The 26,389-nt window shown below is 49.5% G+C and overlaps 1 protein-coding gene across 1 annotated transcript in view; it reads right to left on the minus strand.

Moving 5' to 3' along the window:
- LOC132665160 (transmembrane protein 132B) overlaps positions 1 to 26,389 on the minus strand; it is a 366,585-nt gene that overhangs the window by 192,327 nt on the left and 147,869 nt on the right. Inside the window, exon 2 of the mRNA XM_078435941.2 lies at positions 24,858 to 25,749. Within this exon, the coding sequence (XP_078292067.1) occupies positions 24,858 to 25,749 (892 nt within the window). The remainder of the gene's footprint in view (positions 1 to 24,857; positions 25,750 to 26,389) is intronic.

A 26,389-nucleotide genomic window follows, 5' to 3' on the forward strand; every position in this document is an offset into this window, starting at 1 on the left:
CTGGGATGGAAGTCAGTAGACAGAGGTCGCCGCTGCTCTGTCTTCCAGTGGAACAGTTCTGAGACGCCTTCTCCACAGTTCCGAGGGGGAGCCCCAACGGACAAAGCCCCAAGGACTCATCACTGCCTTTTATCAGCTTTTCCTGTCTCCCTGTCTCTCCATCCCTGCCTCATACTTCTGCTTTCGGCATCACCTTCTAGATAAACTTCCTGTGCCCCAGTTCCTTGTCTCAGAATCTGCTTTGGGCCCACATGCACATCTTGCACATACTTGTGCACCATGCAATGTCTTGCAGAGAAGGATGGGGCCTAGGACCCCCAACGGTTCAGAAGTTTATGGAATATAAACCTTCCAAAATCTTACCAGAAGGGACTAAAAAGACGTGCTGGGATTCCCCTGAGCTGGGACAGAATTAAGGCAGAACTCGGTTTTATATATATAGTGTGTGCTTAGTAGTGAGGCTGGTACATAAAATCAGTATCACAGCAAGAAGCTACTAGAACCCTAAACTAGGACAGAAGGAGGAAATAATATTCTTAGAGCCAGGGACCAGGGTCACATGAAGGGTGATAAAAGCACAGTGGGCTCATCAAGCATCAGAAATGTAGCTGCTGCCATAGATGTCAGACAACAGAGGAGAGGCAGGAACACCCCAGCTGCTCCTTTCCTCCTGCCCTGCAATCCTCTGCCAGGGCCTCCCCCTGGCTGCAGCCAGATGAAGGGAACCTGGGACCTGCAGGGTCAGCCCTCTGTGATACAGGCAAAGAAAGAGCACGGGCTGGATTTGAGGGCACCAGCACATGCCCTACTCCAGTCACTGTGCTTGGGATCAATCCACACATCCGTTCAGTGCCTCGGTTGATGAGCCGTCTGAGGTTGAAGGATGCACCCGACTCCTTGCCCATTGTAGAGGGTTTCTATCAGCCCTCTGTGATACAGGCAAAGAAAGAGCACGGGCTGGATTTGAGGGCACCAGCACATGCCCTACTCCAGTCACTGTGCTTGGGATCAATCCACACATCCATTCAGTGCCTCGGTTGATGAGCCGTCTGAGCCTTGAAGGATGCACCCGACTCCTTGCCCATTGTAGAGGGTTGGATGGTGCCCCCTAAAGATATATCCACCCAGAACCTGTAAATGCTACCTTATTTGGAGAAAGTAATTAAGGTACAGGTCCCAAGAGAAGATCATCTTGGATGAGGCTGGGCTCCAAACTGAATGACGAGTGTCCTCGTAAGAGACAAAAAAGAAGACAGAGACACACAGAAGGGGAGACCATGTGAAGACAGAAGCAATAGGTAGCAACAAACCAAGCAATGCCAAGGGTTGCTGGCCTCCACTATACCCAAGAGAGAGGCATGAACAGGGCACTCTCCCTCAGTACCCCCAAAAGGAACCAACCCTTGAAACTGATGCCTTGATTTCAAACTCTAGCCTCCAGAACGTAGAGACAACAGACTCCTGTTACTTTAAGCCACCAAGTCTGCGGTAATTTTTCACGGCAGCCCCAAGAAATGAATACACCCATCCTTAGCTCCGTCTTTCTAGACCACAGCATTCTCTCCTTCCAAGACAAAGACAGATCTTCAATCACGAAGACGGGAACAAGCTAGAAGTCCAAAGGCTCTGCCTTGTATGTGGTATCATAATCCCCAAAGCCTTCATGTCTCAAAACCCCAAAGTCCACGTGCCTCTCCCTGTAATGGCAGCATGTAGGGAGCGTCTTTGTTTTATTCACAGTGGCAAGCCACCTCTGGAGCCAGGAGCATTTACTCCAGGTGGTGAATAATATCCCGGTGACAATGTGCATGATGATTATCTTCACTTCAGTCAGTTTCTCCCTGTCCCAATGAGTTCCACTCACTGACGAAACGGTCTTCTGCCTATTTTCTGAAGTAATTGGATAAGGCACTGTATTAGTCTCCAATTGCTGCTATAACAAATGACCATAAGTTCAGTGTCTTAAAACGACACGAATGTCTTATTCTGGAGGCCAGACGTCTAAAAGGGGCTAAAATCAAGATGTCAACGGGGTTGCATTCCTTCTAAGTAGGGATTTAAACCAGTCTTCCATGCTTCCTGGTCCATGCTATTTCTGTGAGACCACACAGCTTCCTTGAATGAGGGGTAAGCTGAGCGAAGGGATCCACCCCTATATCCAGGCTAATCACAATGCAAGTCTCAGGAGCCTCCTGACTACAACCCCAACATCCCTCCCACCTGGGCCACCCAACGCTCCATACTCAGTGTTACCATCTCTGCCAGATCCAGAATGCCTTCTCCCCTCCTATTCTCATGCCCTCATTTATCCAAACTTTACCAGTCAAGATCAAGCGACATCGCTTTTCTAGCCTCCCTAAACACGCACATTACAAAACACTCCTGAAACGCCCAAGGCATCAAGCCCTGCTTCATCGCTCATCTGCTTGGATTCATGCACTGCATCCCCCCAAAGAATTTTAAGATCTTGGCAGGTGAGCGCCCCATCCAAGACTTCTTAGTAACTTCTAGAACACCAGCTGAGGGGCGCCTGGGTGACTCTGTCGGTTAAGTGTCCCACTTGGCTTGGGTCATGATCTTGAGGCTGGTGAGTTCAAGTCCCACATCGGGCTCTGTGCTAACAGCCTGCTTGGGATTCTCTCTCCCCTTCTCTCTCTTCCTCTTCCCCCACTCTCATAAATAAATAAATAAATAAGTAAATAAATAAATAACTTAAGAAATAAAACACCAGCCAAGCACGTACTCAATGAACGTCTGTTAATTGAAACCCATAGCAAGGAGCCAGAGTTACAGGCATATTCCAAGGAGGTGGTCCTTAAAGAAAATGGTGCCTTCCCCTTCCCTGAAGGGTCCGCCCATCTCAGCGAGGATCCTCTGAGAATGCACATTGTGTCCCACGAGATACACCCTGGGTCTGCGTAAGTGGAAAAGAATTATAATAACAAGGAAAGTGATCCTAATTAGGGCTCTGTGCCAGGCCCTGGTATATATAATATACACAAATTATTTATTCCTCACAGGGCCCTCATGGGGGTACTTCATCATCCCCATTTCATAGAAGGGAAACTGAGGCATGAGCACACACGAGAAGTGGCCTCGCCATCCGCTCTGTCCTCCAGGCTTCCTTAGCTAAGGCCCCCCTACCCAACCTCCGCCCCACCTGCACTGCTCTGGCCCCACGTAATCCCACATCCGAATCCCCCTGACCTCTGACTTGGGCTTCCTCCCGGAGTCTCCCTTTGGTTCCCTGACCTTCATGATAAGTCCCACCTGCGAGAAACCTCCATCTTGCACCCGCGGGGGCAGCTCCCATCCGCCCGAAGTAGAGGCGCCCTCAAGAAGCACAACCTTCACACCTGCACAGGCGCGTCCCCTCCACGGCGCGCAGTGGGGAGGCACAGGGAGGAGGTGAGCAGGCAGCTGCACTTGAGCTGCAGCTTGCCGGCCCCGCCCCCAGTGACTCCCACTCGGTGGCTCCGAATGTGGCCCAGGACCTCTGCATTTTAACAGCCTCCCCCAAGGGATTCTGCTGCCAGAGGCCCCCAGAGCACTCGGAGAAACCCGGAGAGAGGGTGGGGGTGCCCCGGGCAGCGGGTCACTCAGTGCACCCTCTCCTCCCCACAGCAGAGCGGGCATTCGTTTTACATGAACTTTTTCAGAGCATCCTGACGCCTGCACTGCATGCACAGGTGTGCCCGTGGGTGTCAGCTCGGCTCGCTGGAGGCCGTGCGATCCTACGATCCCTGCGTGGACCACTCCGCTTCCCTGTGGCGTGACAGATGTCCCAAAGCATCCTCAGCTTTCAGAGGGAGAGGGGGATAAACTCGCCCTCTCTGAACACCTCCCTCAGCCTGGGTGATTCACCCTTGCAGGGGACTCCCTCTAGACTCACCGCATAGCCTTCAGGAGCTGGTATGGCCCCGTTTTAGAGAGAGAGAGAGAGAGAGACAGAGAGACAGAGAGACAGAGAGGGAGAGCTGGAGCAGGGGGAGGTCAGGCAGCCCCTGCTGAGCTTAAAGAGCTGCCGAGCGAAGCAAGTGCACCTCCCAGCCAACCACCCCGGCCACTCCCAAGACAGGAGCCCCAGAGCCTCGCTCCATGCTGCCACGGAGCTCCCCTTGTCTGCGGGGATCCCTGTACCCCGCCACTGTCTCCCGCTTTACCCTGGGTGCCGTCTGTGGTATTCCTTACTTAATACTTCCTTTTAAATCTGCTCCTTGGGTTTACATAAATACATCTGGGGAAGAAGCGACAGATCAGCACTTTAAATGAAAAAGCAAAAAGCAATATCCCTTTCCATGAAGACAAGAAATCCCTAAAATAAGTACGATAAAAACAAGACAATGTTATTAAATTCCAGCCAGATGCGACGGCGTGCCAGAGGCTCCCAGCCTGGGGCGTGGGCTCGCGGCGTTCAAAATGAAAACAAACTAAGAAGCAAGCCTCAGGATGCAAGAGACTTTGGGCACCGAACGCAGGCAGTCTCCTTGAGGTGCCCAGCGCAGCAGAGGCCGCAGAAGGCGTCTAGTCTCGCTGGGTAATTCAATGTTCCCCGCACAACCGTATTTGGCACTCGGTCACCTAACGCTCGCCTCAGGTACCCGAAGTGATTTCTTCCCTGCACGAGTGGTTCCAAAAGTGCGAGGTACAGGCTGATTTTAGGTGTCCAAAGTCATTCTAGAACCGCGTCACTTTTGGAGGAAGGAAATTCAGAACTCACAGGAACGCAGAAGGTGATTTCGTTTACGTGTGGGTCTCACCAAAGCGAATCGGCCACTTTCTCTGGACTCCCGTCACGTTACTATGGAAACATGAAGCGGTGGGAGGCCAACTTCGTAAGGGGGCATGACAGAGTGTAATGCCCGCTCCTTAAGGACAGCCTCTGGCCGCACAATAAGCCACTCGTTCTGCCACCCCAGGACGCTAATTATGTAACAGTGCTGACATCCACCAACCTGGTTTAATTTCTTCACGTCAGTTGAGTTTCTTTCAGAACAAAAAGCAAAGAGGTGTTCCTCTCTTCCATGACTGGCTATAATTAACTCCAAAAATATTTGTCCCTTAGCAATGCAATGGTCTCTTTGCAGTCACCCGGGAGCCACCAAAAGACAGATTGGCACTGGATTCGGAGAGCTAATAATAACACCAGGCATGGACACACTTCTTTTCCCATGAAAACTCAGCGCTGTCTCGTCTTTGAGGGACTGTTGCATATGCAAATGAGCCTGTCGGCCGTGATCACAGGTTAGATTTGGAGTCTGAGATGGAGTTGCTTAGAGAAAGCCGCAACGAGCTGGATTATTCATAGGCACATGCACACACAGAGGTGGCCTTTTTTTTTTTTTTTTTTGTATCTTAGCTCAAATATTATAGTACCCTGTGCAGTATCTACTTGTAGTCCAATTTCTGACACAATTTCCATAATAGCAAAATTTACATACAGATGGCAAATAAATAAAACTTTCCTGCCACTTGGTCTGTGGTTCTTATGGTCAGCAGATCCTATTAGGGGCTTTATTAACCTGCTCAGTGATAGAAATGTTATATCTGATCCTGTGGATTTCGGCTGTGCAATCGAGGCCTGCTACAAAATGAAATTTAACTCTCAACATTTTCCCGCAGCGTGAAGCCCCCCCCCCCCCAAACCGATGGTTGTTTTTGTTGTTTTTCCTGTGTTCGGCATTGGAAATATCCATTCTTCCTCATTTCTCATTCAAGCCACAAACGGTCTCTTTTTTCTCTCCATTCTCTTTAACAGCACATAATTGCAATTAGCTAGAGAGCACCGAGGGGTTCAAGATTGCCAACCAGGAGTAAAGGCTCCTAGACATGCAAGGAAGAAAGAGAAGCACGGCGGGGGTCGGTCGGGGGAGGGGGTGGGTTCTGCAAAGGAAGGGGCATCAGGAGGGCTTGGCTGAAATGCCACAGAAGCCCCAAAGGAGGTCTCCTTCCACACGTCTGCCTGTTTCAAGTCGAACCCTGGCAGGAAACATCTAGGACTCAAGGGACTGACTAATCACTAGTTAAAACGGCCACCTTATACATCTGAACAAGGAAAGCAACGTGTCTGTGGGTGAGCTGAGCAAGGTCTGCGCATCTCTGCAAAACCTCAAGAGAATCTGAAGAATGCCGGAGAAGTTCCCACGCCCCGGGAGAGTTTCAGTGGAAAAGTCATCTCAGATGCAGGAAATAGCTCCAGGGAGAGGACTTCAGTAAGATGTTGGGCCAACCACTCCCTGACAGTGTTCCCCAAACCCAACGTCCAGAGCAAGATCCTTGGGGATCATACATCTGGCCAAGCAGTGGCCCCAATAAATCCACTCCAAAGATAAAAAAATCTGTGCTCCTGGAAGTCTCACACTGAAACTGCAACAGAATGGAAAACAAAGGACTCAGGGAGGAGAGGACACGGATTCGGGAAGGTGAGAAACTTGAGAATCATGAGCCGATTGTAGCAGAGGCCTTTCCACGGCTTTTCCACTCTTTCCATCGCAGAGTGCTGCATTCGGGTTCTAGAGCTATCAGAATAAAGCGCCACGGGCTGGGAGGCTTGAACAGCAGAAATTTCTTTTCTCACAGCCCCGGAGGCTAGAAGTCCGAGATCAAGGTGACCGCAGGGTTGGTTTCTTCTTCTCTTGGCTTGTCAACTGCCACCTTCTGTCTGTGTCCTAACATGGTTTTCTTTCCCTCCACGTGTGCCTGTGTCCCCCGCTCCTCTTCTTAGAGAGACACCAGTCATACTGGATTAGGGCCCACGCAATGACCTCGTTTTATCCCTTTAAATTAAGACCCTGTCTGGGGGCCCCTGGGTGTCGGTGTCTGACTCTTGGTTTCAGCTCAGGTCTTGATCTCACGGTTCGTGAGTTTGAGCCCCACGTTAGGCTCTGTGCCGACAGCTCGGAGCCTGCTTGGGATTCTCTCTGTCTCTGTCTCTCTCTCTCTCTCTCTGTAAGTAAATAAACTTTCAAACAAATAAATAAAGACCCTGTTTGGAGCGGGAGGGGGCAGTTAAGAATTCAACATATGGATTTAGCAGAGAAACACAGTTCAGCCTGTAACAGGCATTGACCCACATGAGTTAACTGCCATATCCAAGATGTGAAGGTGTATGTGTTCCCCATTTACTGAGTTCCAACAACAAAACGGGCACAATTCTTAGCACAGGGGACACGGGTCCCTGTCTGCACTGAGCCGACATTCGAGTGTGGGGGAACCGGACAATAAAGTGAACGAATCCATACCTCAGTTCATCGCAGGTGGTGACTGATGAGTGCCATGAAGGACACGGGAGGATAACAGAAGCTGGCTGGCATAGGGGACCCCTCGGGGGTGGTCGGGAAGGCCTCTCTGCGAAGCGGGGTATTCCAGGGATGAAGTGAAATGGTGAGGAGGGGCCAGCCCTGCTCACCATGGGGGAGCAGAAAGGACAAAGAAAATGCCCGAGATGGGAGTGAACTTGGTGGTTTCTAGAAACCAACCAAGATGAGCAAAGAGGCGTGTGGTGGGAGATGGGTCAGGACAGGCAGACTAGCACCTTACGAACCTCTGGCCGGGTGTTCTCCTGCCCCCTTAGGTCACAGTCAGTTGCCGCACATTTGCAACGACAGAGGCGCCTTTAACCTCCATCTGTCTTTCCACTTTGAACCCAACCAGAATTTCAAATACTGTGCGTCAAGCATCCCCAACTGCGATCCCGACCAATGCAAAATGGACGTCTTCATTTCTACTCCTTCCCTCCGGGGGGGAAAACACCGCCAAACACTGATCCTGACCTCCCAACTCCAAGGGCAGGCAGAAAGCTCCTTCCGCTAAACCCAACAGGGCACGGGTACTGGGAAAGATCTTGGTTTTCCCGTTTAGAGGGAATTTATTAACTAGCAAGTGCAACTATGTTGCCGTAAGTGAGGAAAAATCATTACTTGGGACCCTGGAGGTAACTGGCAAGTTTTCTTATTCTGGATTTCAAATTTAATTCGACTCAAGGGAGGCTTCATGAGCTCGAACAGGCTGACAGTCCTAGCTGGGGACACAGACTGCCACGTCAGCAGTCCCTGTGTTAAGCAGCTCACAATCAAAGAGACTGACACAAATTCAGTTAATTGTAATGTGCTGGGTTAAACGCTGGACCAGAAGTTTGAATACAATACCCCAAGCACAAAGAGGCATGAGTACTGAATTTCTTACAGAAAGTTCTGTAGATTTAGACCAACCAGAGAGAAAGAAATGCAATTAAAAATTATATCTAACCTTAACATTATAGATTAGAGGTTACACCATTACATAACTCCCTACCTTCCTCCTGGTTTTATGAAATCTATCTAAATGACAGTGAGTGGTAGTCAACCTTAACACGATGGAGGCAGAGGTGCATTTTTCCTTTTAAAGGAACCAACAGAGAGATGACCACGACGCGGCACTTTCATTGGAGATCTGGTCAAATTGGCACCAAACAATACCCCACCCGTCAGAATGAAAAGATCAGAAAGCACAGCTCGCGTCTCTGATCGGTACCGCTCTTTGGAATCTCTCTAAAACGATTTACTGCCCAAGTCATCGGCAGGCAACGACAAAATGCGGAAAGAGCACGTTAAACCAGCTCTACGTTAATTACGTGGAGCAGACCTACTGTGCACGTAATTATTTGTTGTTTCCTTTTAAGTAAAATTCTCTACCACTCTATAAGACAGCTGCCCAATTATGTCTTGGAAACTGACAAGGTACCCTGAAGAGTCCCTTCAGGCCCCTGGAAATCGGTCCCACGTTACCACCAGGACTTGGGGCGTTACTCCAGCATTAGAACCCATACAGGCTTCCTTCAGCTTTAGGGGGAAGAATGCCCCCTGATACCAGGGGGTCCCCAGTTTACTCTCCACGCTCCCCTCCTCTTCCCAATGAAACACTAGGAATGATGCTAGAAGATCCCGCCCTCCCTGTATCCATCACATCATGTGTGGTAGACCCCACCCTTCCTCCATTTCTTCCTTGTCAAGAAACCCCTGATTTGGGGCGAGGGAACTGGCAACATACCCAGTTAAACACCTGCAGTTCCCTACTCATGCTGGACCGGCTTGAGCATGAGAATGCTTCTGACCACTGAGTATTAGTCAAAAGATGTTGGTTGATGCTTCTGGGAAGGCTCCTTAAAGAAAGGCAGACTCAGGACCACGTGACTGCCACCCCCTTCTCTTCTTCCTTCCTTCTCCATGAAATGTAGACAGGATGACCACAACCGTGGCAGCCATATTGTGACAATGAGGTAAAGCTCAAGAGAATCACACAATCTTTGATGCCCTGACATCCACTGATACCTACTTGTAAACATTCCTGCCTTTCTCCAAATCTATCCCTGTCTGGAGGGTAAGGTCATTGTTCTTTGGGGTTTCTACATGGAGCTGACCTGAATCCCTAAATAATATACCTTACAGATCACTCACCGTCTGTGATATTGTGACTTATACTAAGAAACATATGGGGGTCCTGGGTGGCTCAGTTGGTGAAGGGTCTGACTTCAGCTCAGGTCATGATCTCACGGCTCATGGGTTCGAGCCCCATGTCAGGCTCTGTGCTGACAGCTTGGAGCCTGGAGCCTGCTTTGGAGTCTGTGTCTCCCTCTTTCTCTCTGCCCCTCCCCTGCTCGTGCTCTCTCTCTGTCTCTCTCTCTCTCTCAAAAATAAATAAACATTAAAAAAAAATTTAAAGAAATACATCTTTGGTCTTTGTCCCCATTTCTGGCACAGAGCTCCTAAAACACTTGGAATTTCGTAAGTGGGGAGAGTGATAAAGGTATCTTGATAATTCATAACAAGCTCCTTTCAAACATACCTGAGCTCATGTTAATAAGATGACTTTGGAAAAGCATCTAACGATGGCGGCTGGTTACCAGGGGAAACAACCATGTGACTAGAAGGTTGTAACTTTCAGTCTTACCCCCAACCTCCGGGGGGGGAAGAGAATCCGGAGACTGAGTTCAATCATCAACAGCCAATGATTCAATCAACCGTGCCTGTGTAATGAGGCCTCCACAAAACCCGAAAAGTACAAGGTTTGGAGAGCTTCCAGAATGCTGAACAAAACACATGTATTGGCCACCATACTGGGCCCCAAATTCAATGAGGACAGAAGCTCCTTTGTTCAAGACCTTGCCCCATGTGTCTCTTCATCTGGCTGTTGATTTGTACCCTTTAATATCTTTTGAAACCAACCAGCTATCTAGTGAGTAAACTGGTTTCCTGAATTCTGTGAGCCACTCTAGCAAATGTGTCAAATCCATGCAGAGGGTTGTGGGAACCTGTGGCTTAGATCCAAGCGGTGAGGAGCACAGGTGACCACCTGCACTTGGGTGACGTCTGGAGTGGGGAGGGGCAGTCTTGTGGGAACGAACCCTTAGCCTGTAGGATCTGACTGATGCTCTCTGGGTGGAAAGCGTGAGAACTGAGTTGAATTGTAGGATACCAGCTGGTGTCAGAGGGTTGTTTTTCGGTGGTGGGAACACCCCCTGCCACACACACACACACACACACACACACACACTGAAATTAGGTTCGGAATTTTTACCCAGTTTTGGGGCAGCAGTGGGGAGCAAAGAGGACTGTGATAAACAACAGAGTGTGGGACCCTCATGAGCCAAGCGGAACTGCTCGGTGTGGGGAAAACCCCACACATTGTAACTGGAGTCAGAACTGTACCCCCAAATCCCTTCAGTCTGGCTTTAATCCACACGAATCCATCACCAGTGGCCTCTGAGTGTAAAATGCAAAGGATCGTTTTCCCTTCCTGCCTGACCTCCAGGTAGCATTCAAGTCTGTTGACACCCCTTTGTTTTCTGTCACTTCTCTTGGCTTATGTGACATCACAGTCCCCTATTTTCCTGCTCCTTCTCTGGCTGCTCTTCTGAAGGCTCACCTTGTCACTTCTTCTCATGATTTTCACTCAGAAAATCTCATCCTTCCCAAGGCTTCCATTGTTATGATCAAACTGCCAGAGACACCTAAATTTGTGTCTCCGGGAAAGACCTCAATTCTAAGCCTCAGACCCACATTTGGACCTGGCCTTTCCACCTCTCCATCTAAATGTCCCACAGGCAACCTCAAAGTCAGTGCCCCAAACTGAAACGACGGCCCTGCTCTATACCAAGAGGGGTCAGCTAGGGAAACAGAAGCAACTCTTTGTACCTCAACAGAGAGGGTTTAATACAGAGAACTGCTTATGCAGGACAGAAAAGTAAAAACCTACCAGTGAATGGCCAAGCAGCCCATGCTTTAGCAACAGCAGGAAGTAATCCCACCCCTATGCTACAGAGATACAGGCAGTGGGCGGTGTGACCCAAAATCCCAGGACCGTGGCCATCACTGGGGGCTAAAATCCTGGCAGGGTCAACGGGAGGAGAGCATGTGTCCTACAGAAGGTGCAGCCACAGAGGAAAATAATTACCCTGGTTTGTCTACTCCTGCCCACCCTGCACTCTTTCCCTGCTGCCTCCACGGGGCAAAGCCATTCAACAAAAGGAAATCATAATCCGGTGTGAATGTAGATTCACAAGTGATACATTGGAAGCTTGGTGAGGAAGGAGATGTTTAGAAAGTCACGGTAAGTCCCCGCAAAATCCTTATTAATTACAAAGAGCAAAACAGTATATTCACAGCAGGAAACACTGGCAGATACCACTTTAATTGGGTGAACAAAGTAAGCTCACTGGCAACAGGGCGAATTAAAACCATGCACCACATAACAGGACGCAGTGAGAACACAGCACCGTTTCCGTGGCCTTCGTGCAAAAGACACAGAACCTTAATCTAATTACGAGGAAGCAGCAGACAAATCCAAGCGAGCGTCTACAAAATAACGGGAATCTTCAAAGTATCCAAATGCAACCTGTATTGATAGAATATGTAGGACAAAAGCACAAAAGGATGGTGGGGGGGTGGTGACACCACACTGCTCCGAAGTAAATACATTGTACCCAGAGTAGCAAAATGTCAACTCCAATCACATCGTGATAAGGTTAAAGATGCATATTAAATCACTATAACAACCACTTAAAATTCAGAGATACAGCTTTAGAAAACACAACAGATTAATTAAAACGGAATCACAAAATATATTTGATTAATTCAAGGGAAATCAAGAAAGAAGGAATATAGAAGGGCAAAAAAAAAAAAACAAAAAAAAAAGATGAGGCAAATGAACAGCAAATAGCAGAAGAACAGACATAAATCCAGTCCTATCAGTAATTACAAGAAATATAAACAGGCTACACGTACTCCTGGGAAGGACGGAGGAAACCCCACTCACCTGCGGACAGCAAGTGAGGCATAAGGGAAACAGCAGCTACCTGAAGACACTGGAGAGAGAACAGAAACTGGCCGATCACGGTGGGGAGCACACACTCAGAGAAGGACAGCTCTAAGAAAGGACTCTCCCATTTTTGCTGCATTTAGCCTGAAAGATAGTGCAATCATCCTTGTGGGAGGCCGAGGAAGCACCACCCATGGGAGGGATGCAGGAGTTTTGTTTTGTTTTGTTGCATGGGGGTGGAGGAGGTGGCTGGGGCAGCAGGGGGAAGCAGAGGACTGAGTCTATAGTCTCTGAGGCAGCTAAAGAGAGATAAGGGAATCACGGAAGGGTAAGAGCAGGAGAGGGCACGCCCAAATTACACCTGCCAATATCTGTGGCTGAACCCCGAACAATGTACATGCAGACCAGCCTCAGAACATCTCAGCTCAAGACAAAAGGTTGATGCCGAGACTGGAGTTGTGACCCAAAAGATTTTCGCGTCCAGTCCATCCAAATTAACTGTCTGCTGAGACAAAGGAGACAGCACTCAGTGGAGAACAACAAAACCCAGAGTCATGACGACATGACGTTCTTAATATCCAAGATTAATATCCAAAATTGCTCAAAATTTGAAGATTTGAAAAAAGAAGTCTCATTCAAGAGTGAAAAGACAATCAACAGAGACCAACTCTGGGATCACTAGACGTTGGAATGACAGGAAAAGGATTTTAAAACTAATTTATAACTGGCCTCGGTGATGGAAAAGAAAACATGCTCTCAGTGAATGAACAGCCAAGATATCTCAGCAGATAAATAAAAATTATAATAAAAGAACAAAATTGAACATCTAGAACTAAAGACTACAATATCTGTAAGTGAAATTTCACTGGGTAAACTTAATAGCCAAAGAGAGACGAAAAAGAAAGATGCGGTGAACTTGAAGATAAGTCAGTAGAAGATATCCAAGTGTGAAAAGAGCAAGTATAAAAATGGGGATAAAATGAAGGGAGCCACAGAGAACTGTTATCTAATAGCAAATGATCTAAATAATATCCTATAATTGACATGCAAAGGAGTGAGGAAAAGAGACAGAAAAAAACTTTTTAATGTGAAATGGTTGAAAAGTTCCCAAAAGTGGGAGATAGACATAAATGTACAAATTCAAGGACACAACAAACCCAAGGCAAGATAAACTTGAAAACGCCATGCTTCTGCACATCATAGTCACACTGTTGAAAGGCAGAGACAACAAACAAAGCAACAAAAAGAAAAACAACACATTGGGGCACCTGGGTGGCTCAGTCGGTTAAGCGTCCGACTCTTGGTTTCGGCTCAGGTCGTGATTTCATGGTTCGTGGGTTCAAGCCCCACATTGGGCTCTGCACTCACAATGCAGAGCCTGCTTGGGATTCTGTCTCTCTCCCTCTCTCTCTGCCCCTCCCCTATTCTCATGCTCTCTATCTGTCTCAAAATAGATAAATAAACTTAAAAAAATAAAGTGCTAAACATCTTTAAAAGTGGGGAAAAAACCTTTCCAATCTAGAATTCCATAAATAGCAAAGATACTCTTCCAGAATGAGGACAGAAGAAACATTTTCAGATAAAAGAAAACAAAGGGAATTAATTGCCAGCAAATATGTACTCCACAAATACAGCCAAGAGAACCCCTTCATGCTGCGAAAAAATGGCACCAGATGAAAAAATAGACCCCCAGAAAGGAATGGAAAGAAAGCATCGGAAATGGCAAAAGTCTAGATGAATACAAAAAGCTATTTTTTTTTTGGGGGGGGGGGTTGTTGTTTTTTGTTTTTTGCTTTTTCCTCTTAATTTCCTTTTAATACATAAAACTATTTAAAGCAAAAATTATGATATTGTCTTCTAGGGCATTTAAAATGTAACTACATAAAATAACGTTAGCATAAGAGGTGGTTAAATGGACCCACTATCTACATTTTACAAGAAGTGGTGACTCAAAGTAGAATGTGAAAAGTGTATGCAATGCAATCCCTGCAGCAACCACTAGGACTATAATTCCAGAAAGTGCAGCTAAAAAGCCTATAGAAATTTTAAACTTGTATTCTTTACAATATTCAAATCATCCCCAAAAAAGGCAGGAAGGAAAGAACAGAGAAATAACAAACAGACAAAGCAAATAGAAAACAAATAATAAAATGGTGTCTCTAAGTCTAACCACATCAGTAATTACACTAAATATCAATGGAATAATCTCTCTAACCAAAAGAGACACGGCCAAAGTAGATAAAAATACAAGACACAACTATATACTGTCTACAAGAGACACACTTTAAGGACAAAGACAAAGATAAGTGAATTTGGTAGGGCTGCAGGACACAACATAAAAGCCAATTGTATTTGGGGTACATGGAGGGCTCAGTCAGTTAAGCATCCGACTTCAGCTCAGGTCATGATCTCACAGTTTGTGGGTTCGAACCCCACGTCAGGCTCTGTGCCTGCAGCTCAGAGCTGGAGCCTGCTTTGGTTTCTGTGTCTCCCCCTCTCTCTGCTCCTCCCTCATTCATGTTCTGTCTCTGTCTCTCAAGAATAAGTAAAAGTTTAAAAAAAATTTTAAGCCAACTGTATTTGTACACACAGCAATGAAAAATTAGAAAAATTAAAAAAAAAGATCAACAACCCCATTTACAATATTATTTAAAACTAAAATACTAAAGAATACAGTTAATAAAAAACATGCAAGGCCTATACCCTAAAAACTACAAAGTACTTCTGAAGACGATTAAAGACGTAAATAAAATGGAGAAATACGCCATGTTCGTGGACTGAAAGATTCCATGTTGTTAAGATGGCAATTTTCCATACGTTGGTCTATACGTGAATCACGTGAATGTTGAATCCCAGCTAATGGTGTGCATGCTGAACTACGTAGAAGAAAGGGAATGGATATGTGCAGTTTACTTCCAAATGCATCCAAAAATAAGATGGATTGATGGATGGAGATGTAAGTGATGAGGCAAGTGTGGTAAAATAGTCATGGCAGCGTCTACGTGGTGGGCGTCAGGATTCTCCCCATCAATTTCTTTCAACTTTGCCCTACGTCTGAGATTTTTGACAATAAAATGCTGGGGAAACTACAATCACGAAATATTTCCCACATCTAAAAGAGCACGGGGAATGGTAAAATGAACAAATGAACACTCAGAACTCCGACCAACATGCTTGACAAATTACGACACACAGACACAGCTGAAGTTCCCTGGGTACGTTCACACCAGCTCCCTTGCTGCTGGTGTTCACGACGCCCACGCGTGTTTTGTGCCGCTGACTACATACGAACACATTTACACACAGCAAATAGAACTGTACTGCATGTTCCGAACTGCATCCTGCTGTAGGTATGAGTTGATAATTTGCTCTCCTCTTCCCCTTCAACTTAGAATTTAGAGACTTATCCAACAACTGGGACAAGAAGTCATTGTATATATATTTAGCTTAGTTATTTATCCATTCTGTCTGATGGATGCTTCAGCAAAACCGTATCAAGATGTGGCCTCTCTGAGCAGAGAATGGTAGCAAAGCACTCAGATTCTGGGAATGGAAAGGCCTGGGTTCAGATCCTGACTTCGTGGCTTCAGGGCCTTGAGGACGTCACATATCTTTCCGAGGCTCCGCAGACGGGATGAGGGAGACCAGCTGTCCTGCCCCTTCTCTCTTTGCACTGCCCAGTCTCTGGCCAAGGCCCACCACTGGTCAAACCAAACCAGAGGAGAGACACATGCACCTTCACACACACACGCACCTACGTGCATGTGCACACACACATGCAGAAACAATCATCCAGCGATATACTGGATGTAATGGGGGGATGTAGTGGGGGGATGTAATGCCTTGCAAACATTACGATCAGGGAGCTGGTGCCCGGGACAAGGCAACCCTAAGGAGGGAGAGGAAAGAGGGTCATGAGTCTGAGTGACAAGGTCAGGCACAGTCACATCCCAGCCACTTGTAGACAAAAACCTGGCACAAGGAACACCCATGGCAACTGCTGCTGCCCCACTATGCCCACATGGCAACTGTTGCTGCCCCACTATGCCCACGGGCCAAGAGAATATCCTGAAGATAATCATGTCAACCTCCCAGCACAACTTCCAGGATCAGTGATAACTATCGGGAGCGCCTGGGTGGCTCAGTCAGTTGAGTGTCAGACTTCAGCTCAGGTCATTATCTGCTGGTTCATGGGTTTGGAGCCCGCGTCGAGCTCTGTGCTGACAGCTCAGAGTCTGGAGCCTGCTTCAATTCTGTCTCCCTCTCCCTCACTGTCCCCTTCTCTGCTCTCTCTCTCTCTCTCTCAAAAACAAAATAAACATTAAAAAAGTTCAAGGGGCGCCTGGGTGGCTCAGTCGGTTCAGCATCTGATTTCAGCTCAGGTCATGATCTCGTGGTTCGTGGGTTCGAGCCCCACATCGGGCTCTGTGCTGACGGCTCAGAGCCTGGAGCCTGTTTCAAGTTCTGTGTCTTTCTCCCTCCCTCTCTCTGCCCCCACCCCTCACCTCACTCTCTCTCAAAAATAAAAATAAACATTTAAAAAAACCCAAAACATCAAAGCGTGGCTTGGCCCGGCTCATCATTCACTACATTTTCAGGCACCACTATGATCTGGGTATACTCCAATTTTCCAAAATTGCGACCTGGTCTAAAGCTCTCTGCGCAAATCGAAATCCCCTTTTGTAGTTAGAATCCTCAAGCCTCTGACGTTGACACTCGTTCCTGCCAGCCTCTGTCAGAACTCCCAGACTCCAGCGCACTTGGGAGGGAAAACAAGGCAGAGGTGGGGCCACGAGCCGTGTACTAAGTAATGGAAACAGGCTGACTAAACTCAGCGGGGCTAGTCAAACATGCTGAGCAAGTCACGGTTTGTTTGGGAAATGATCACCTGCCTCCTTCCTAAGCTCTGCCGAAATCTCAGCCCTAAGCTCTAGACTTGATCTGGGCTTCAAGACCGCAGGTGTCAGAGCTCCTGTGCCTGGGACCTCGGAGTTTTCCTTGGGGGGGAAATTAATAAAGCCCGGATTTGTGGCGCACCTGAGTCACGTTCACCAAACAGGTTGCTGGGTTTTTTTTAAGCGTGAAAGTAAGCGCTGAGATTATTAACATCCGAAACGGGGGACCATGAGACAGGTATGGGCTCTGAAGCGGGCAGACCTGGCTGGAGTCCTGGCTCTGTCCCCTTCTGGCCCTGCGACCCTCGGGCAAGTGACCAAGTGCTTCGGAGCCCGTTCCTTATCTCCAAGTAGTGGACACAGGTAAGTTCCAGAGCTGTCCTGAGGATGATAGGAGATAGTACTCATAGAGTCTAATGGGGAGCCTGGAACGTGACAGGCGCTCATTCGGTAGCTGTGGTGAGTATCGGGTCCCCCACAGCGGGTACTGGAGGAAGCATCCAGAATCCACTCAGATGCTGCCGACAGTGGCACCAAACATCACGGCAAAATCACGGCCAAGTGCCTTCCTGCGGGATCTTGTTTCCTCTTCGCAGCCTTCCTGAAAGACAGGTGCTATGACTAGTCTTATTACGCAAGACAGGAAGGGAAGGCTCAGAGACGTGCAGTAACTTGCACAAGGTCGCAGAGTCAGTAAGGAGGAGCTCAGGTCTGACCACAAGCCTCACTAACTCTAACCACTCGGAAAACGTGCCTCCCAAGAGTGTCCTGGGAACACCACACTCTTTGGTCACATTGCCCCATCCATGTACATCCTCCTGTTTTCCTTTCATTAGTCAAAAGCTACCCATCCTCCGTAGGCTCCTCCTCTGGGAAGCCTGCCTTGGTTAACTCCTGCGGACTGCACTGATCTCCCTTCTCTGGCTTCACTCCCTGTCCGCACAGCTTCCTCAGGGGCTTATTGCATTTCTAGGTGATGCTTCGAGTCAAGAACGTTCAGTCCCCTCAAAGCCTTCTAGAGCCCCTGAGGGCACAGACAATCTTCTTTCTTAGTTCCAGAACCCAGCAGACAAAGTCTTAACGAGTTGCATATCGGCTCACTTCTTTATGTACATTCAAATAAGACATGATCAGGAAGAACCAAGACTGTTCTATAATATTCATTTCGAATTGATTTCTTTAAAAATTACCACATTAGGGGCTCCTGGCTGGCTCAGTCAGTAGAACATGTGACTCTATGAGTTCAAGCCCCACGTTGGGTGTAGAGCTTACTGATAAAACAGATGAATAAGTAAATAAATTTTTACCAAAATTGCCACATTCTAGGCAAGAATCACTGATAGATGCCGAAATTCATGAGCCAAAGTATAATGTGAAGAAGGATATTTGCATAGTCTCCAAGTATCTTCCCAGATGTTTTTATTCCTAATTACAAAGAGTGGGAAAACAAATTTGCTGTGGAGAGCTAAGTAACCAAGGTCAACATCACCGGTGATAAGACACAGACAACATCACCTACCTCTTGTATGACGCACTGAGGACACAGCCCCTCGTTGGCTTTCCGCCCAATATGCACATCCTTGACCTAATCAGGAGAAAGTCTCAGATAAACTCAAGCTGAGAAATATTCTCAAAAATAACTGGCCGGCATGCCTCAAAACTGTGAAGGTCATGAAAGAGAAAAAAAAGACTAGGGAACAGAATTCGGCAGACTAAGGTGACAGGACATCTTGATGCACTGTGGGACCCTGAACTAGACCCTGGGGCAGAAAAAGGGCATTATGGGAACAACTGAAAGTTGTTTGGTTTTTTTTTTTTTTTACGATTTTTTAAGCTTATTTTTTTTAATCTATTTATTTTTGAGAGAGAGAGACACAGAGCACAAGTAGGGGAGGAACAGAGAGAGAGGGAGACACAGAATCCAAAGCAGCTCCAGGCTCCGAGCCGTCAGCACAGAGCCTGACGTGGGGCTCGAACCCACGAACTGTGAGTTCATGACCTGAGCCGAAGTCAGAGGCTCAACCGACTGAGCCACCCAGGCGCCCCTATTTACTTTTGTTTTTTTGAGAGAGGAAAGCATGAGTGGGGGAGCAGCAGAGAAGAAGGAGAGAGAATCTCAAGCAAGCTCTGCACACATCCTGACACAGGGCTCAAACTCATAAAACTGGGAGATCAGGACCTGAGCTGAAACCAAGAGTCCAACGCTTAACCGACTGAGCCACCCAGGCGCCCTGGAAGTTTTTAATAATGCCTGTAGGTTGGTTAATAATTTACACCCACGTTAATTTCCCACTTTTTGTTTGTTTGTTTCTTCCAAGATTTCATCTCCTATAGCTTTGATACACTGTGTTTATGTGCAATGTCAGCCTTAGGAGACACTGGAGCTTTTGAAACTTTTCCCTAAGTCTAAAGTTCTTCCAAAACAAAATGTTTTAAAAATAAATGAAATAAAATGTGAATATGCTGTGTTCTGCTTGTTTCCATCACGGCACTTAGCATGGGTTCCAGTCATGTATAATTTTGCTCACTTGCTTCTTTACTGTCCTCCTCCATTGAGAATGTGAACTTGAACTTGGGAGTGTGAACTCAATTCCCTACAGCACATGCTCAACCCCCTTGTAAATAGAGACCAGGTTGGGGGCTCCTGGGTGGCTCAGTCGGTTGAGCGTCCGACTTCGGCTCAGCTCATGATCTCACAGTCTGTGAGTTCAAGCCCCACGTCGGGCTCTGTGCTGACAGCTCGGAGCCCGGAGCCTGCTTCCGATTCTGTGTTTCCCTCTCTGTCTGTTCCTCCCCTGCTCGCACTCTCTCTCTCAAAAATAAATGTTAAAAAAATATATATTCAAATAGAGGCCAGGCTGCAAGTTCACAGTTTTCTGCGGGTTGAGGATACGTACTGAGAACTTAGTAGTGTTTTGTTGTTGTTCCTGAAATTTATTTTTATAACACCCTTTCACAGGAACAAGTTATATTGGGTTCTATTTACGGTGCCAAATGTTAGCTTTCCTTTTTAAATATATGTATGTTTTTTAAGTATTTTTAATTCAAAGAAAAAAATAAATAAAAAGTACAAGAAGGCACATGGATATGACCTGACTTACGAAGGAGGAACACGGTGGCACGTAACGTGACAAAAAGATGCCAAACGTGATGTGTGAATTACGGAAGTTCAGTGATTACCATCAGTGATTACTGACAGACCATGTCTGATTAGAAATGGTGAATCGTTTCTCACGTTATAGCCAAGAGGACTCTCTTGCCAGACTTGGAGCCTCAAAGCGGAAGCCTTCAATAGCTAGGAAGCTGTTATTTATTTACATCATGAATTCATACAGTCCTGACAATTCACACCCTATGTCCAAGAACAGTGCTTTGCAATACCTCCAAATTCATTTATTCATCCAACAAATGTTTGCTGAGCACTTAGTATGTACCAGACACTGTTCTAGATCCTTAGGACACATCAAAGGAGATCAAAGTCCCTGCCTCATAGACCTCACATTCTAGCCAGAAGAGGTGAACCATTAATAATGATATGTTAGGTCACCGACACGTCAAGTGATATGTCAGAAATCAGAGCAGGGCAGGGGGTAGTGGGACAGGGGTCGAGTGTTAAATTGGGAGGGGGCTGGGTCCTTGAGAACACTGGTGGCTGTTGCTGACAGAGTGAGGGCGAGAGTCATAGCAGATGAGCTCAAGAAGATGATGAGGCCAGATCATACAGGGCCTGTAGGCCGGTGGAAGGACTCTGGCTTTTGCACAAGAAGAGAGTTGAGGGGACAAGGGAGGAGGCAGGCAGGCTATTGTAGGGGTCCAGCCAAGAGAGGACCCTGGCTAGCACCTGGGTCACAGCGATGGAGGAAGTTTGATCCCGGATATGTGCAAGGAAGCACCCCACGGTCTGCTGTCACTCATACGTAGAGTGTCAGAGAATGAGAAAAGCCAATCACAGTATTGAGGGGTTTGGCCTCAGCAACCAGACGATGATGGAAGAACCTGTCTGAGCACAAAGATGACACTTCATAGTCACTCAAGGCATATGCTGTCCCCATGTGTAGAAGGGAAAACTATGGCACAGAGAGATTAAGCAACCTGCCCAAGGTCACACAGCTGGAACGTGGCAGAGGCAGGATTCAAACACGGGCAGCCTGGCTCCAGAGCCCGTGATCTTAACCACTGCTTAATGGGACGGGAGGTCAGCCCAAGGGGCTCTCTGTGGGAGCTGAGAAAGGGCTGTTTTAATAAATCAGGCATAAATTCTCCGGGGTCTCTCGGGGACATTATATTTGGAGCGGGGAAGATTTCGGGGCATCTCAACCTTTCTTGGAAGTGTAACAAAGACCTACCTGAGCCCAGCCTAGCACTGCCTCCCCGGCAGCCCCCGGCCCCTCCCAACCACTTTACTACCCCTTTGCTGAAAGGCTTTGCAAGGCATGGCCAGATTCAGATACTAATGTTTAACAGAAGCTATTTCGGTATTAGAGATTAATCGACTCGAGCGTTGTTCAAACTGGCCCCGACACAACGTGCCGTCGGAAGCACAGCAACGTGACGAGTGAAGACGCGCACATCTGCCCCGCCCCCTTCCATGCGTCTCCGGCTCCGCACTTAGATCTCGGCAAATCTTTCGCACGTTCCTGCTCTGATCCAAGGCCTCATCCGAGCCAGGGTGAAATATGTCACATTTCATTCATAAAAGACACGATTAGAACAGACAATCGGTTATGGTGGGAAATAACACGTTTCCCCAGGCCTAAAAACAGTGTTTTATTCTGAGAGATAGAATATACGAATGGGCCGAGTACAGTAACAAAACTCCGACCCGCCACCCTGCAGCGACCAGGACCAAAGGCCGGACCACACAGCCTCTGCGGTCAGTCGCCAGCCCAGAAAGGTCTGAACTCGGGGTGTGGCTGCTGGCTTCCCTTGTTATTGCCTCTGCTTCTAGCTCTGGGCCGAGCAGAAAAAGCCACCATAGAGGATCCTCACTTCTCGTGAACCAACCTCCAGCCTCCCCACACCGGCAGCCTCCCACCCGAGCAGACCCAAGCCTTGCCTGGCTTCCACCAGGAGCCCCCCGACTCCCGCCCACCCCGGAGTCTCCTCCAGACACAGGTGATGGTGACTGGCTCCCTTGGCATAGGAAGCTCTGACTCGTTTGTTCTCAGTTGGATGAGGCACAATTTCAGCGCCTTGTGTCTCCGGCCACGAAACAGAGCATAATAAAGAACAGTCCTGGGGCACCTGGGGGACTCAGTCGGTCGAGCGACCGACTTTGGGTCAGGTCGTGATCTCACGGTCTGTGAGTTCGAGCCCCGCGTCGGGCTCTGTGCCGAAAGCTCGGAGCCTGGAGCCCGCTTCGGATTCCGTGTCTCCCTCTCTCTCTGACCCTCCCCTGCTCACACTCTGTCTCTCTCTGTCTCAGAAATAAATAAACATTTTTAAACATTTTGTTTTAAAAAAGAACAGTCCTCTGTAGGGACAGAGGATGACAAGAGACTCGATGCTGACCCAGAACGGTTCAACGGATGGAGATTGGTCCCCATCGGGACATGGAGGACGGCCCAGAAGAGTGTTTCAGACGGGGGTTCCTGGCTCACAAATGCAGACCCGTGCCTGAAACCCAGTGCTCGCCCAACTCATGACTTCAGCAGGTAACCCCGAAACTCTCCAAGTCTCTTTCCACACCCACAGTTCGCGCTCCACCTCCCAAGGCAAAGTCCCTGTGAGAACCCACTTCAGCGCTCCAATCGACTTCGGCGGGAGGGAAGCAGACTCAAGGCTTTCTGCTCACCGCCACGATGACGCTTCGGGGCCCCCTGCACTCTCCACGTGGGGTCCTCTTCCAGCCGCATCGGCCTCCGCCTCCCTAAGTTAACCCTCAGCTCTGGGATGGCTGGTGGGCTGCATAGCCCGGGTGCGCCCGCTGCCCGTCCTGTCTGCCAGGCGGGAAGGGGGTGCTGTGAGGGAATGAAGGGCCCCCAGGGCCTTCCAGAGCCGACCACTGCACACCCAACACTCTCTGGCTGTGCGACCTCGGGCAAGCTCCTTAACCTCTCTGTGCCTCAGGAAAAATAGCGATAATGGTAGTACTCGTCTCCTTGAGTCGTTTGTTGGCAGAATTCCGTGAGTCCGTGCGTGTCAACAACTTCGAATGTGGCCCAGACCGTTCTCCGTCCCCCATCATTTATGTCATTTCCCTGGCCTGAAATGCCTTCCCAACCAGGCTCCCCTGGCCACCAGACCATCAGCTCTCCCTTTCCTCAAACTCCCCACCCAACAATGTTCTCTCTACACCAAGGAGGGCAAATAAGTTAAATGTCAACCACTCCACCTTCGCAGGGACTGGTAGGGGCTGCAGGGACTCCTGGGCTCAACGCTGCAGTCCATTAACACTGTCTGCCACGGCAGAGGGAGTGCTGAAGAGCTGCGGTCGATTAGTGATGTCTGCCCGGACAGGAGGCGCGCGTTCTGTGGTATGAGTGCAGAAGCCAGACCCCTGCCCTCCTGGGTCTATCGCAAGCATCTGAAGCTAAAGGAATCTCTGTAGAGCCAGAGCCGGGCTTTAGACCACGCCAGCCCCACCACTGGAGTGACTGGCACAGGACTGGGTCCAAGCTAAGTTCTGACTCGTTGCCACCAAGACTAACTCAAGCGGCTCCAAATAGGAACCTTGCTTCCTGCAGGAGGTTAAAACCCCTCTTGGGATCCGCCAGAGCCTCGGGATCCTTTCGGCTCGAACGAACACACTCCCCAACAGGTGTGGTCTGGCACATCGGCCTCCATCAGAATCAGAAGGACTGCAGTGCGCCATTAACGATTCATTCCCACGTCTCGCCTGCAACCAAACAAAGCAAGCCTTGCTGGGCAGCCCCCTGGCCTCCGAGCACTAGCGGATAACCACAGGCTAGCCTCCGGTGTTGAGACCAGGCACTGTGCCAAGAGCCTCACTAACCTGATCAACCCCCACGGCAACCCCGAGAGACGCGGCCCATCAGTATCCCGACCTTACGGATGAGGAAACAGAAGCCCAGAGAAGCTAGAAGGCTTGCCCCAGGACGGAGCCACAGATCCGACCGGTATCCCACGAAGCTTCGTGAGCAAAACAAGCTGAAGACAGGTTTGCCCCCCAGCACAGAGAAGCTCCCCACTTTTTGCAACCCCAAAACCGCGTCTTCATCGTACAGACAGAGACTGCTGGTTTGCTTGACCAAAGGATTCTTTACCGACGAAAGCCTGAGAGGTCGGGGACACTATCTCAGAAAGCTCGGTCGCCTAGTCAGAAGGTGGAATTCATTTGCAAAGTTTCCCCTTACGGGCAGCAAAGACAGGGTTCTGTCTGCCAAGTCAAGGCCGGCAGTGACAGGTTCACAGTATCATGTGACAGCTTAGCTCCCAGCCTGAAATGCTGCTCTCAGAGCACCTGTTTTTATTCCTGGCTTCACAGCAGAATAACCCAGGGAGCTTATGGAAAATGCAGGTGCCCGGGGCCCACCCCCAAATATCCTGCTTTACTCTGTCATCTTGCGTGGGTCCCCATCCCGTGTCCGTCAGTCTCCTCGCTATCCTGGGCACTCAGCAGACGACCAACACCCCATTACTAACGGACAGTTCATTGACCGCAAGCTGACTCTACCCCGCCCGACCCGGCCCGGCCACGCCACTTACCTGAGAGTGAAGTGGTCTGCCACAGAGCCACTGGTCAGGGAGACCAAAAAGGTGGCCGTGTCCCCTTCCCGGACGAGGTTCAGGGGCACCGAGACGACGACGTTCTCGTCCAGGCTCACCAGGGACCACTTGAGGTCGTCCTGAGTCGGGTAGACCACCACACTCCCGATCCTCTCCCGGGCCGGAGACGCCTGCTGGGGGCCGTCCTGGCCGGAGTGGATGTTGTTCTCCCACCTGCCGTCCTCCTCCAGCAGGCACTGGCCGGCCTGGTCGGCCGGGTAGAGCGAGAAGAAGAGGTCCATGGCGGTGCCGCCCAGCAGGGCAGGGATCTCCTCCTCGGGCTCCAGGTCCAGCCCGGAGCTGAACCACTCGGGAAGCAGCTCCAGCTCGGCCACACACAGCCCCGGGTCCCCTCGCAGCCGGCAGCTGGCCGCCACCTCTCTGGCCTCGGGGAAGGCGAACATCTTGACGCACGGGAGGTCTTCCTCGGGGTCGCTGTCATCCCAGTGCGTCCCAGTCACGTAGAACAGCGTCTGCACCTTGGGCCTGTTGGAGTAGACGGAGCTGTCGAGGATGTGAGATTTCAGCTTCCAGTTGAAGGGAAACTTCTCCGTGTTTCCGAAGGACGTGGAGGTCAACAACAGGTCCTGGGGGATGGGCTTCTCCGCTGAAAACGGGCCATAGCTGGCGTTGACGGTCGGGGGGCTCCGGGCCCGGTAGATGAACAGTGACTCCACCCGGGCCCGCAGACTGGAGTTCCTCGTGACGTCCTGGTTGGCCTCTTTAAGGAAGAAGGCTTCCTCCGCGTCAGCGATGCGCAGGCTCGTGGGCAGGTAGGCAGGGAGCGAGGAGAACCTCTGCAGGCTGTCCACGATCCCTCGGCTCTCGGTCTCTGTGCGGGAGAGGAAAGCGGAGGAAGAATGAAGGCCGGGCCCCAGCGTGAGGGGCACGGTCTGCCCCCGCCGCCCCCCGGCCACGCCACCCCCTGGCCACGCCGCCCCCCGGCCACACCGCCTCCCGGCCACGCCGCCCCCTGGCCACGCGGGGCCCCAGCAGAGGGCTCTTCAGGGACTCCCCCAAAGCAGCCGGTGTTGAGCGGGAAGGAGCCCATTTGCCACCGACCCGACAGCCTGCGGGCTCACAGGACCTCTCTGTGGGGTCGCCCCACAGACAGGAGGCTGCACACCCGTGATGCCCGCCCGAGCCCACGTGCCATCGTGTGGCACCTCCACCTGCTGCGTCCTTCGGATACTTACGCTTCTGCCCACCCCTCCCAGCCGCGCCGGACATTCCGACATCTCCATGATTCTTTTTTTAAGGGGAGTCTTTAGTGTTTATTTATTTATTTTTGAGACGGGGGGAGGGAGAGAGAGAGAATTTCCGAGCAGGGCTCCACACGCTGTCAGCGCACAGCCCGACGCGGGGCTCGAACTCACGAACCGTGAGACCACGACCTGAGCCAAAATAGTCAGACGCTTAGCCGACTGAGCCCCCACCCAGGCGCCCCGACATCTCCGTGACTCTTACTGAAA

The sequence above is a fragment of the Panthera onca genome, chromosome D3 (genome assembly GCF_046562875.1).
Source record: "Panthera onca isolate mPanOnc1 chromosome D3, mPanOnc1 haplotype 2, whole genome shotgun sequence".
In the NCBI taxonomy this organism is placed as follows: Eukaryota; Metazoa; Chordata; class Mammalia; order Carnivora; family Felidae; genus Panthera; species Panthera onca.